At 33.2% G+C, this 12311-nt stretch overlaps 1 protein-coding gene across 1 annotated transcript; it reads left to right on the top strand.

The window, feature by feature from the left end:
• Positions 1 to 5195: 5195 nt before the first annotated feature.
• On the top strand, positions 5196 to 9416 carry LOC143555778 (protein NRT1/ PTR FAMILY 7.3-like). Its single transcript, XM_077045276.1, has 4 exons — positions 5196 to 5303; positions 6836 to 7053; positions 7310 to 7869; positions 8485 to 9416. The coding sequence occupies exons 1-4, from the start codon at positions 5222 to 5224 to the stop codon at positions 9341 to 9343; spliced, it is 1719 nt and encodes a 572-aa protein (XP_076901391.1). The 5' UTR covers positions 5196 to 5221; the 3' UTR covers positions 9344 to 9416.
• The last annotated feature ends 2895 nt before the right edge of the window (positions 9417 to 12311 follow it).

Raw genomic sequence — 12311 nt, 5'->3', positions numbered from 1 at the left:
ATTCTACAATATATAAAGTTGACTCAAGTGTTATCAAATTTAAAATTTGTACATAGATAAAAAAAAATCTGATAGAAAGGGATTTAATTAAAAATTTAAAACATCATATATTGAAAGCCTCCCTATTCACTGTTTTAAATTGATACCATTTTCATCATAAAAAAAGGTGAATAGTGGATTTTATTAATTACATGTATGTTTTGATTCGAATGTCAACTTCAATTATCAAAATTTTGACCTTAGCTATTAAATCCAAGTCTTCCCTAAGTATGATTATTATTCTTTATAACTTCTTTTGGAACTACATCTAAAACCTGAGCAACCCTTTATTATGCGGGATGTCAATCATTTATATCTTTGATGCTTCATGTCTGACTCACTCAGAAACACCGTCAAGTAGAAACTCGTCACCGTAGAAAAACCCTCTTAAGTTAGGTTTTGAATTTGAGACATCAAGAATCCAAAGCATTAACCATCACTCCATGCAATTGAACCAGAAGGTTAATTGCTATGATATAATTTTAAACATACACAAATAAGAATATCATTTTCTATAAGTGGACTAGTTTGATCAAATCATAAACTTGACTTAGAGGGTTTTCTCACAATAGTGAGTTTCCTTCTTAATGAATAATGATGTTTTTAAGTGACTCAGGCTTGGTGCGTCAAAATTAAATCAGTATGGATGGTTGACATCTAGTCTCAGAAAGGCTCACTCGGGTATTGGTGGTAATTCCAAACATTGTTAAAAAAAAGAGTTGGATTTAATACAATTATACAAATGAGAGTTTCCATGTGAAGAAAACGAACTACGGTAAAATTGGACGTGGTGGCATTTTCATGATTACTCTATTAAGACTAATTACTTATTACGATACAACGAAAACAAGTACAATCATAATAACTACTTTACTTGTAAAGTGTAACGTAATTATAATTACTCTACTTATATTTTGTTGTCGTGTATTAATAATTACTTTACAACAAAAAAAGTTGAGTAATAATAATTATTCTACTTGTAATACTTAGCGTAATTATTATGAATACATTGTGTGTTTTTTTTCCGTCAACGTAATTACTCTATATATATAGAGTGATATTACGCTACAACAAATACAAGTACATTGCCATCGCGTCCTTTTATTTTTATCATTTCGTATTATTTATTCATCAAGTGTATAACACGTTTAGCTAAAATCCTATATGAAATGTTGTTTACAAACATAGAACTTTGATTATAAAATCTTTTTTTTTTCATGTTTATATATATATATATATATATATATATATGTGTGTGTGTGGTTAAGATTAAATACAAATGAAATTAACGTACTAATTGTGAGAATCAAATAGAGTAATTATATACATAACTAGAGTAATTATGTAATTACATCATATAATAATTACATAATTACTCTACCTGTATATATAATTACTATACTTGATTCTCACAATTAGCACGCTAATTTTATTTGTACGTTAAAATTCAACCCATGTAATATACGAGTAACTAACCTAGTTTTCGAGAACAATATGACACCGTACTTATATAAACAATCGATGCCTAGCGAGAGTAATGCATATATAAGGTGGTGTTGATGTTGTCATAGCACTTAAAAAGGCACGTTGAGTGAATATGAGTAGTTGCGTGGTTTGGTTTCCTTAATTAAATCTTCTTTTTCATTATCTATTATTGGTGAACTCTTCATGCTCAACAGTTATCTTTTTAGTAACCTTTGCTTCTTGCAACAAAAAATAAGTGCGATATAAAAGTAGGTAAAACTAAATCACATATTTATATAGTGAAATGATTTAAATTTAATAAGGTCCTTGTCAATTTCCAAATCTCCACTTACTTTTATATGCTAACAACTATAAGTGCAAGCGAAACGAATGTTTAGCGAACTGTTCGGTAAAAAGTTTGTTTGTGTTCGTTCATCACTTCGTCTAATAAACGTACAAACGAACATGAGCAAGTTAAATGAACGAACAAACATCAAGACATGTTTTGTTCGTTCATTTATGCTAGTGAACGTTCATTTATGTTTATTTTTAGATAAATCATCTATTTAATGTTTTATTATATTTGTCTGTTCGTTCAATTAAATTTGTTAATTTATGTTCTTTTAGGTTTGTTTGTGTTCGTTTTTCGTTGTTTAATTATGTTTATTTATGTTTGTAAACAGATCGTTTAGATTTTAAATGAACAAACATAAAAGAACAAGAACATAAATATTTGTCCAATTAAGTGTTCATGTTCGTGTTTGTTTAAAGATTAAATGAACGAATACGAACATGCTCGATCTTCTATGTTCAATTCGTTCGGTTTGCTTACTAGCCTACGTAATAACACTTAGACATGGTGCAAACGCTTTGAGTCGCTTGTGAAAAACTTGATATCTTTATTAAACGTACTAATTGATCGAGTGAATGAGATAATTTAATGGGCACAAGTCAAACTCAAGTCTAAACTAGAATTCATTAAAATTACAAAGCGAGTCCAGATTAATGAGTCAGAGTTAATTAATTAAGAGTATTATGAGTTTCATGCATAGACTTTCATGATTAAGTTGGCAAGTTTAAACCATGTAATATGTTACCTCAAATAGTATATATCTTAAGAGATATTTACAATTCTTGTATAATTAAATCAGCCTTTGTATTTCATTATATAATCTAAAATGGCTATTAATAAATTTTATATATTTACCCATATTTATAAAAGTTGTTATGATACGATGCATGCTTTTTTAATAATAGAGCGTGACAAGAAACATTGCATCATCGATGGAAAAAAAGCACCAAATTAGAAGGTGAAAAGAAAGTGATTCGTGAATAAAGGGCCCATTTATTTAGGTATTTTTAGTGCGGTCACAATTGAAAATAACATGCCAAATTAATAATTTCAATTAGTATTAAAAATCAAATTATTATTACTATTATTATTATTTGGTTAGACTAAATTATGATTATTATCATTGTATTGCTTTTGTATAATTTTAATTAATCTGTTTTAATCAGGGATTATTTAATTTATCAAGTTAAAACAGATATTTGAGTAAATAAATAAAATTTGAGATAAAAAAAGAGTTTATTTAAGTTAACAAGTATCAAAATTTTGATCAAACTCCTTTGATTTAAATATATATATATATATATATATATATATATATGTGTGTGTGTTTTTTATTAGATAACATTGAAAATATTTATAAATAACATAGAAAACTTGTTATTTACAAAATTAAAAATTTTAAAATAATTTAATAAAATCGCCTATAACCCATTCCTTTTAAACTAAAACCTAGTTATCTTAAGCATAAGAGTGTATGAATTCTTCTAAAAGGACCAAGTTGTGTATGAAGAGCATTAGTATCCGGTTCCACTAAAAAGATTAGGCTAATGAGACCCAGTTTACGATTATTTTTATAATCAGACTTTCCGTAACATATTGACCGAAACATTCACAAAAGGTCATAAAATTTGTGTACTTAAAACAAAAAATATTCCGTCTTAAATATGCAGGGCACATTTTTGTGACCAAAATGTACATTCAAAATTGTGTTACATTTTTGCCAACACAATTTTCGTATATACTAAATAGCTTTTTGACGACCAAAGTTGTGCTACAATAATTATATACATGACATGCAATTTTAACTACACATAACAAGAGTTTGTAGTTGTATTACTTGTATCTAAATCTCCTAGTTATAGTTTGTCCAGTTTTAATAAAGCTTTCTAAAAGTAGTCTATTTTTGGATTATAGAGGATATAATTACCAAAGTAAGTTATTCTATAAAGGATGACAAAAATGAGAAGGATAAAAATGATTTGTAGTAAAAAAACATTAAAAAAAATGAAAAATTAATTAAAAAATCATAACTCAAATTTTAAAACAAAAATGAAAAATGTAAAAGCACAAAAATGTTTCAACCGTCTTCCTTGGTCTCAAAAAAATATAATAATAAAACTCGAAAAAGACACAATGTGATTGAGAAAGATTATCGTGTCTTTTTGTTTATCATTGTGTTTTGTTTTTATTTTTGTCATTGATTGTGTCTTTTTTTCTTGATATTGTGTTATATAATTACTCAGCATTGTGCCATATTTTTTCGGCATTTGTGTTATATTTTGCGTTCTATTGTGTCTTTTTTTGTTTATCATTGTGTTATTTGTTCATTTTCGGCATTGTGTCTTTTTGTCGTTTTTTTTGAGAACGTGAATGACGGGGGAAACATTTTGATTTTTTTAATTTTTTTGTTTTTTATTTATATTTATTGAGTTACAAATTTTTTATTATTTTTTTCTGAAATCTTTCTTTTTATGAATTTTTCGTGTAGCCACAAGTTATTCTCAAACTTCTTATTTTTATCTCTCTTTGTATTTTAACTTTACCCTAAATACTAAATATAGAAATTGTTATATATTACTAATTATTAAATGAACAAAAGTATACATGTGGTTGACAACATTTTCATCAGATTGATCCAGACCGTTGAATTTAGTAAAAGAAGGCCTATAAGAACACCTCTCTTGCTTGTTTTATCCATCTCCCACATAAGCCTCTTCAACAATTTGTATTCTCATACAAACTTTAACTGTATCTCTCTCTAACTTCAACATCACAAATGGAGTCTTTCAATATATCTACAAAGGTATGATCATATAAACGTACTTCCTAGACAGGATATTTAACGCGTTAGCTATAACATTCGGTGGGTCGATACATGCAGCGCCTAGTATCCATCGTTTACGGTCAGAAGTACTAGAGCATGGGGCGCCCTGGCCTTCGTCTCTCGGTGTCAGTGTCAGGCAAACAGAGTGCTTTCGCAGTTGGTGTTCTTTCCGGTCTCACACATGCATTTCAAGATATTAACCTTTTAGCAATAATGCAAGCACACAATTTTCCATTGACACACATCTTACTATTATTTATCTTTATTAAAAAATTTATTTAAAAGAATTTAAAAGCCAGCTAGCATATATGAACATCTGTCTTTGGAGTTTAGATAGTGACATAGAGTGTTCGTTTCAAACCTGTCAGATTTTATAGAAACACACCACACGTGGATTATATCAACATAGGACAACACAACATATCACATATATAACTAGTTTTATGTTTTTATTTTATAAAAAAATGCCATGAAATGATGAAATGTTATTTATAATAAGTTAAAAATGGCAGGTGAAGGGTGATTATGAAGAGACAAGCACCATGGATGGAACAGTAGATTTTCATGGACAACCAGCTCTCAAAGCAAAAACTGGTCGATGGACAGCTGGAACTATTATCCTTGGTAATTTTTTTGGAGCGACAACTTTCTTTTCGTTTTTTTTGTTTAGACCACAACACTTTTTAATTTAGAGAGTTTCGTCGTCCCATTATAACTAGACTATTTTGTCTTAACCGGACGCACGTCGGGTAACCTACCTAATTTTTATTTATTTCCTTAAAATATAGTTAAATATATATAACTTATAAAACTTGATATTATACTTCACTTATCTAGTTATCTTCATTGAAATATATTATTATTTAACTGTTACATCGGATAAGCCAACTTATATATCCATGTGACCATGTGTGTGTGTTTAAACACACGTACACTAAACATAATCCATTCGTTTTTTCTTTTAAAATTCCCTCATAATAATGAGATTTACGGAATAATATCGTACTTATTCTTTTTTAATTGTCATAGATCATTATATGGAGTTTGATTATAACGATTTATTAAGTTTAGTGATTTCATATAATGTTTAAATGTTTCTCTATATTAATTTAATGTATTGTGTATGTACATAAAAATATACATGCATGCATATATATATATAAATTAAAATATGAATTAAAGATGACTTGTTTTAAAGTTAGAATGGTGGATACTTATTGTATCCTAACAATTTGATAGCTCTGTGTGTGGGCATAATTTTATTTAGTTATTTGATGAAGAATTGCATTTAATAAATAATAAATTTCACAATAAATTTTAAAGAATTGGGTGAAAAGAGTCTAGAAAATGACACTGAATTTGTATCTATAATAATAGTTTTTTTTTAAAAAAAATGCGATGTTTTCCTTTACAAAATAATATTAAAAGCTGCATCTTAAACAAGAATCTATCAACTCATGTTTCTGAACCAATAATATATTAAAAGCTAATAAACTTATACATAATACGTAAAATACATATTATGTGGTTCCAATGATTTTCAAATATATTATTATTTTCGTATCTTTTTATAAATCAAGCAATTCTAAATGCAAATATTATTATTGGTTATATGGTTAAATAATTGGGACTGTGAATTAGTGGGCATGGTATTTAGTTGGGTGAAAAATCATGCAAAAATTGTGACGTGCCCTACACGTGATGGGTGAATCCCTTGCATGGGTGTATGTGGGAACGCCGATTGGGCACAAGCAAACGGGTCCCTTTGTTAATTCATCCCGCCTCAAATCAACCACACCACCACACTTCTTTTAATTAATTTATTTATTTATATAAATTATAATTATTTAATCATTATAAGGGACTTCAACGGCTGTTGCATAAAATTGAAAAAAAAACATGTGTCTACGTGACATTGATGTGACATGAAAAAAAGAAATTGTTTTCCCCCTCTACTACATATGTGTACACTTTATATATGACCAAACAAATCTATTTATTTGGTTAATCTGTGTTCAATTTATTATGTTAAGCACATGATCAAGGACTAGTGATATAGGCCGTTTTATATCAAATACAAATGTTATACATGTTTTATATATATGGCAAAAATAACTAGATAAAGATATTAAACAAGAATCATGTGTATTTAACAGTGAATCAAGGACTAGTGACACTAGCTTTTTTTGGAGTTGGGGTGAACTTAGTGCTGTATCTAACCCGGGTTCTACAACAAGGCAATGCCGAGGCTGCAAATAACGTTAGCAAATGGACGGGAACCGTTTACATTTTCTCTCTGGTTGGCGCATTTCTTAGTGATTCGTATTGGGGTAGATACAAAACTTGTGCCATCTTTCAAGCCATCTTTGTGTTGGTAAATCCTTTATTCAATTACCTAGGGCCGGCCCAGAGGAGGCAAAGCAGGCGACCTGCCAAGGCCCGAAACTTTTAAATTAATGTTTTAAGTTTTTTTCTTTTCTTTTTTCTCAAAAAAACTATATTTTAGGGCCGCTCATTTTTTTACTCGTTCTGGGCCCACACATATTTCAGAGATTTTCGGGAACGGTCTTGTAATTATCCTCGTTGAAGTGGCAAAAAAGTAAATTTAACTTAGTTTCAAATGTTAATAGGGCTTAGGAGGACTATCAATTGCATCAAGCATGTTCTTGATCACCCCTAAAGGTTGCGGTGATCGGACAACTGTATGCGGTAGCCACTCGAGTTGGGAAATCGGGTTATTTTACATTTCAATATACATGATCGCGCTAGGATACGGGGGCTACCAACCGAATATTGCAACATTTGGAGCTGACCAATTTGATGAAGAGGACACTAATGAAGCTCACTCAAAAGTCGCATTTTTTAGCTACTTTTACCTTGCACTTAACCTTGGTTCACTTTTTTCCAACACATTCTTGAGTTATTTTGAGGATGAAGGAATGTGGACCCTTGGGTTTTGGGTGTCGACCGGGTCAGCGTTTGCTGGACTCGCATTGTTTCTTGGTTGCACCGTGAGGTACCGACATTTTAAGCCGAGCGGGAACCCACTGAACAGATTTTGTCAAGTGTTTGTGGCTGCTTCAAAGAAGTGGAAGGTTAAGTTGCCACAAGGTAAAGAGTGCTTGTTTGAAGATGATAAAGATACTTCTTTGAGTACTGGAAGAAAGATACTTCATACACATGAATTCAAGTAAGTCATTATATTGTTATGACCCATTTAGCAGTTGCGAAGCTTGAACAAGAATGCCGAGGGAGGGAGGGACTCAAAATGTATAAAAAACTTCATAAACGAGGGGGGGGGGGGGCTCTAAACGGGTAAAACTAACACTACATATAAAAATGGGGCGAAAAACGGCTAAATTTACACTGAAGCACGAAGAAACAGGAGTCGGGGCCAACCATGGCCCTCACTATGCTTCGCCCATACCATTTAGACCGTTTGAAATAAAGCGCACCCCCCCCCTTATATTTTATTAATTAACCTATATTTATAATTATATATATATATAATATGCATTATTTAGTTAATTCTAATAAAAGTTTATATATGATAACTATTATATATAATATTAAATAAAATCTATATTGATAATACTATAATAGGCTCATTTTGACTCGCAAGCCAGCTTAATAAGTGAAGCTCGGGCTTATTTGTTAAACAAGAGTATATTTAGGCTCAAGCTCGGGCTCTAGTTGTTTAAGCAGATTGATTCGAGCTTTTAGCGAGCCAATCTTAAGTAGCTCACAATCGGCTTGGCTCGTTTACACCCTTACGCCATATCTGATACTAGCTTAACGAATGCAGGTTTTTGGATAAAGCAGCGTTCATTACCTCGAGAGATTTCAACGACCCGAAGCAGGACACTCACAACCCGTGGACTTTATGTCCAGTTTCACAGGTTGAAGAGGTGAAATGCATATTAAGATTGCTTCCCATTTGGCTATGCACGATAATATACTCGGTTGTATTTACACAAATGGCGTCTCTATTCGTCGAACAAGGCGCAGCCATGAGAAGTACAATTTCCGGGTTCCAAATTCCCGCATCTAGCATGTCTAGTTTCGACATATTAAGTGTCGCACTCTTCATATTCCTTAACCGAAGAGTCATCACTCCGCTCGTGTTGATGTTTAAAAAGAAGGATTCCAAAGGGTTAACCGAGCTTCAACGAATGGGAATCGGGCTTATAATCGCAATACTAGCAATGGTTTCGGCAGGCATTGTGGAATGTTATAGACTAAAGTATGCTAGTCAAGACTCAAGCTCGTTGAGCATATTCTGGCAAGTGCCTCAATATGCATTCGTTGGCGCGTCCGAGGTGTTCATGTATGTGGGCCAGCTCGAGTTTTTCAACGCGCAAGCGCCTGATGCGTTAAAGAGCTTTGGAAGCGCACTTTGCATGACATCTATTTCACTTGGGAATTATGTTAGTAGCTTTATTGTGACAATTGTTATGAAGATATCAACCGAAGACGATATGCCAGGGTGGATTCCCGGGAATCTAAACCGAGGCCATCTAGACAGGTTTTACTTCCTGCTAGCTGGATTAACGGCGGTCGATCTGTTGGTCTACATTGTGTTTGCTAAATGGTACAAGAGTATTAAGCTCGAGGGGAAGAATAACGAAGAAGAGGATGACGCCGATGATAGTGAAATAGTTTAAAGATATAGACGAGTTTGGAAGAAAAACGGTCCAAAATATAAATAAATAAATAAAAGGGGGGGGGGGGGGGCGGGTTAATGAAGACGGAAACAATGTGAAAAAATGGTTTTATTCGGTTCAAAAGGTTTGCAGTCGGGTCAGGCTGAAGTGACCCTGGTTTGTGTTACATCTAATCCGGTATGGAAACTGAGGATTCGGAGCTAATGGCGATTGATTTGCGAGTGTAGTCGGTTTTGGGTTCATCAAGTCATGATCTTAGTTTCATTAGTTTAGTTCTGTTGTACAACAGGACACTGATTTAACATGTGTGTTGTCATTTGTGAGTTGAAGTTTGTATGTTGTAACAAATTTAATACTTTATGCTTATGAGAGAGATGTTTCATCTGACTTAACTATGTTCTTGCTAAATTAGGATGCATTTGTAACTAAAAATAAAGTAAACATAGTTAATAATCAAAAATTACATTATTCTTTCAAAACAAAGTTTAGTGAACTTATGAGTCATGAATTTATGTTTTCTTTATTATAAAACTTGAATTTCAACAAATTATATTAAAAACCTATTACAAAGATTATATGTTGTTTTTTTTTTCTAAAACAAATATCCATATAAGAGTTAATTTTGGTCGTAAACCAGTTTAACTAGTTGAGTATCAAATTTGTTCTTGGCTTAAGGTTTCCAATTTAAACCATGTACGCCCTTTTAGCTAACTTCATCAGGCTCCTCTGTTACATGGGAAGGTCGGGTTTTTCAACTTCGTTAGATTTTCCTGTTATGATACACATGTATAAAAACTGAAAACCTTAAGCCTTAAATAAATAATAAGAAAAGAAACATAGTAAGTAATCATTAATCAAGTAGTTAAACTAATTAAACTCAAGGATGAAAACGCACAATTCGACTTGATTACTAGCCTTAATCAAATCAACTACTCGGTTTTCGATTATTTGATTCATTTCATTCGATTAATTTTTCGGTTCAGTTAATAACCAAAATCAAATTTAGGCTAAATTTTTTTTACTTAGCAACGCTGTTCACCAGTCGAGCCAGGGTGGTTTCGAGCTCGGGCTCGAAATTAAACGAGACAACTTAGTTAGGCTGTAGCTCGATTTTGAAGTTAAACGAGCTTAAGATCGAGCCAAGCCTGCGTCGACTTTGAGTCGGTTACAAAAATTATCCAAATCAGCTCAGGATATTTCAAATCAACTTTTTATACCTAATTTTATTCTAAGGGAGTGACGAGCCAAAAATTTCGAGCCTTGACATACAGTCTTAACGGTTCAGTTATTACTTATTACTCACCCCGCAGTCGAAATCATAAATCAACTGCGAATCCCACGAAACAAAGTCCGATCAACAAAAAGCTTCAACCTCAAGCCTTCTTCTTTTTCATCCGATCAACAAAAAGCTTTCAAAATTTTATTAAAAAGGCGAATCCTTCGATCAAGTAAACCATGAAACTATCTCTAAAACTCGACGAACAACAAACCCTAACCCCAATCATCTTCAAAGCCAAAATCCCACTCGCCGTCTTCAACCTCCCATTCCTCTCCGCCGCCCACCACCACCACCACTCCGCCGCCCACCACCACACTCTCTTTATCTCTCCGTACCCACTTCGCCGCCGGCCCATCTCTCAAACTCTCTTACAACACCGCCGCCGACGCCGCCGCCGCCACGGCAGCACCATTCACCGTCACTCTTAAGTCAGGAATCAGTCTTTCCGGCTCACCCACCAATTCGCCGTTAATAATATCCGCTAATTTCTCGTTTTCGCCACGAAACCCTAACCCTAATCCTAGCTTTTTAATTCAATTTAAACCCCAATTGGGATCGTTTATTTTTCGTAAATCAATAGCTTATGTCATTAATAACGGTAGTAAGAAAGTTAATGGTGAAGATTCGATTAATTCAAATAAGTCGTACGGGTTTGTGTCGTTGGATCGGGCGAATATATGGAAGGGATTGACGGTGGAATCGGGTGCGAAAGGTTCGATTTTGTTGGGGGTTTTGGTGGCGGCGGATACCGAGTTGCCACTGGGTAGAGGGTGAAGGTCGGTTTACGGTGGGGTGTGGGGATACCGTCGGTCTACGATAAGCAATTGCCGTGTTTGCCGTTTTTGAGAGTGAATAAGATTAAAGTCGAGAGGACTGACGTGGAGGATAATGTCGGTCGAAGAGAGGGGAGTGGCGTGGAGTTGGGTGAGTTCGAGATGTTGAAGGGGATGTGTTCGTGGATGGGTCAAGAGTTGGGTGATTTACGGAAGGAGAACCAAGAGATGAGACGTACGTTGGAGGAAATCAAGTCACTACGGAATAACGGATACAATGGTGTGGTGGGTTTGAGCAGTGGAGGATGAAGAAGAATGGTGAAGCGAATGTGAAAGAAACAAAGAAGAGTGGCGGTTTGACAGATGTGGAGAGTGAGTTGCAGAAGGCGATTAAGGCTGCGTCGTCGACATAATGAGGTTTAGATTACTTGTTTGATTTTGTATGTGTATAGTTGTTTCTTGATTTGATTTATGAATAATATTGTTTTCGATTGAGGACATTTAGTTCTATAGAGAGTGATAGAAACTGGAAATCGAAAGCTTAAAATTAAGATAAACAGCCTGATTCGAGATAGGCTAATCTCGTATTACAAGATAGAATACCCAATTTGAGACGGGTTAATCTCCATAAACAAAGGTTTAGAAACCCTAATTTGGTAAACAAAACATCGATAGCTGAAAATAAAGGCAACATGTTATAAATACTAATCCTAATTAACAGTTATTAAACCGCTCTCTACTCCTATTTTTGCTGAATAACTGGTTTCGTATCAGAGAGACTGGTTTTAGAAGTTAGAATACAAATTGATCACATAATAGAAGATGCAAGTCATCTATATTCGACAACCTAAATGAGAACGATGACGAGGAGTTTGTTATGCGTCGGTAGTTTGTTATTTGGTACGAAACGATAAAT

This window comes from Bidens hawaiensis, unplaced genomic scaffold, assembly GCF_021521415.1.
Source record: "Bidens hawaiensis isolate Kalapana, Puna unplaced genomic scaffold, B.hawaiensis_p1.1 tig00018313_1, whole genome shotgun sequence".
Taxonomy (NCBI): domain Eukaryota; kingdom Viridiplantae; phylum Streptophyta; class Magnoliopsida; order Asterales; family Asteraceae; genus Bidens; species Bidens hawaiensis.
The sequence above is the reverse complement of the archived record's forward strand: the minus strand, read 5'-3'. Positions and strand labels throughout refer to the sequence as shown.

Coding starts and splice junctions, on each gene's coding strand:
- LOC143555778 (XM_077045276.1), top strand. CDS start 5,222: ATGGATGGAACAGTAGATTTTCATGGACAACCAGCTCTCAAAGCAAAA. Junction 5,304..6,835: donor AGCTGGAACTATTATCCTTG/GTAATTTTTTTG, acceptor TGTATTTAACAG/TGAATCAAGGACTAGTGACA. Junction 7,870..8,484: donor CTTCATACACATGAATTCAA/GTAAGTCATTAT, acceptor TAACGAATGCAG/GTTTTTGGATAAAGCAGCGT.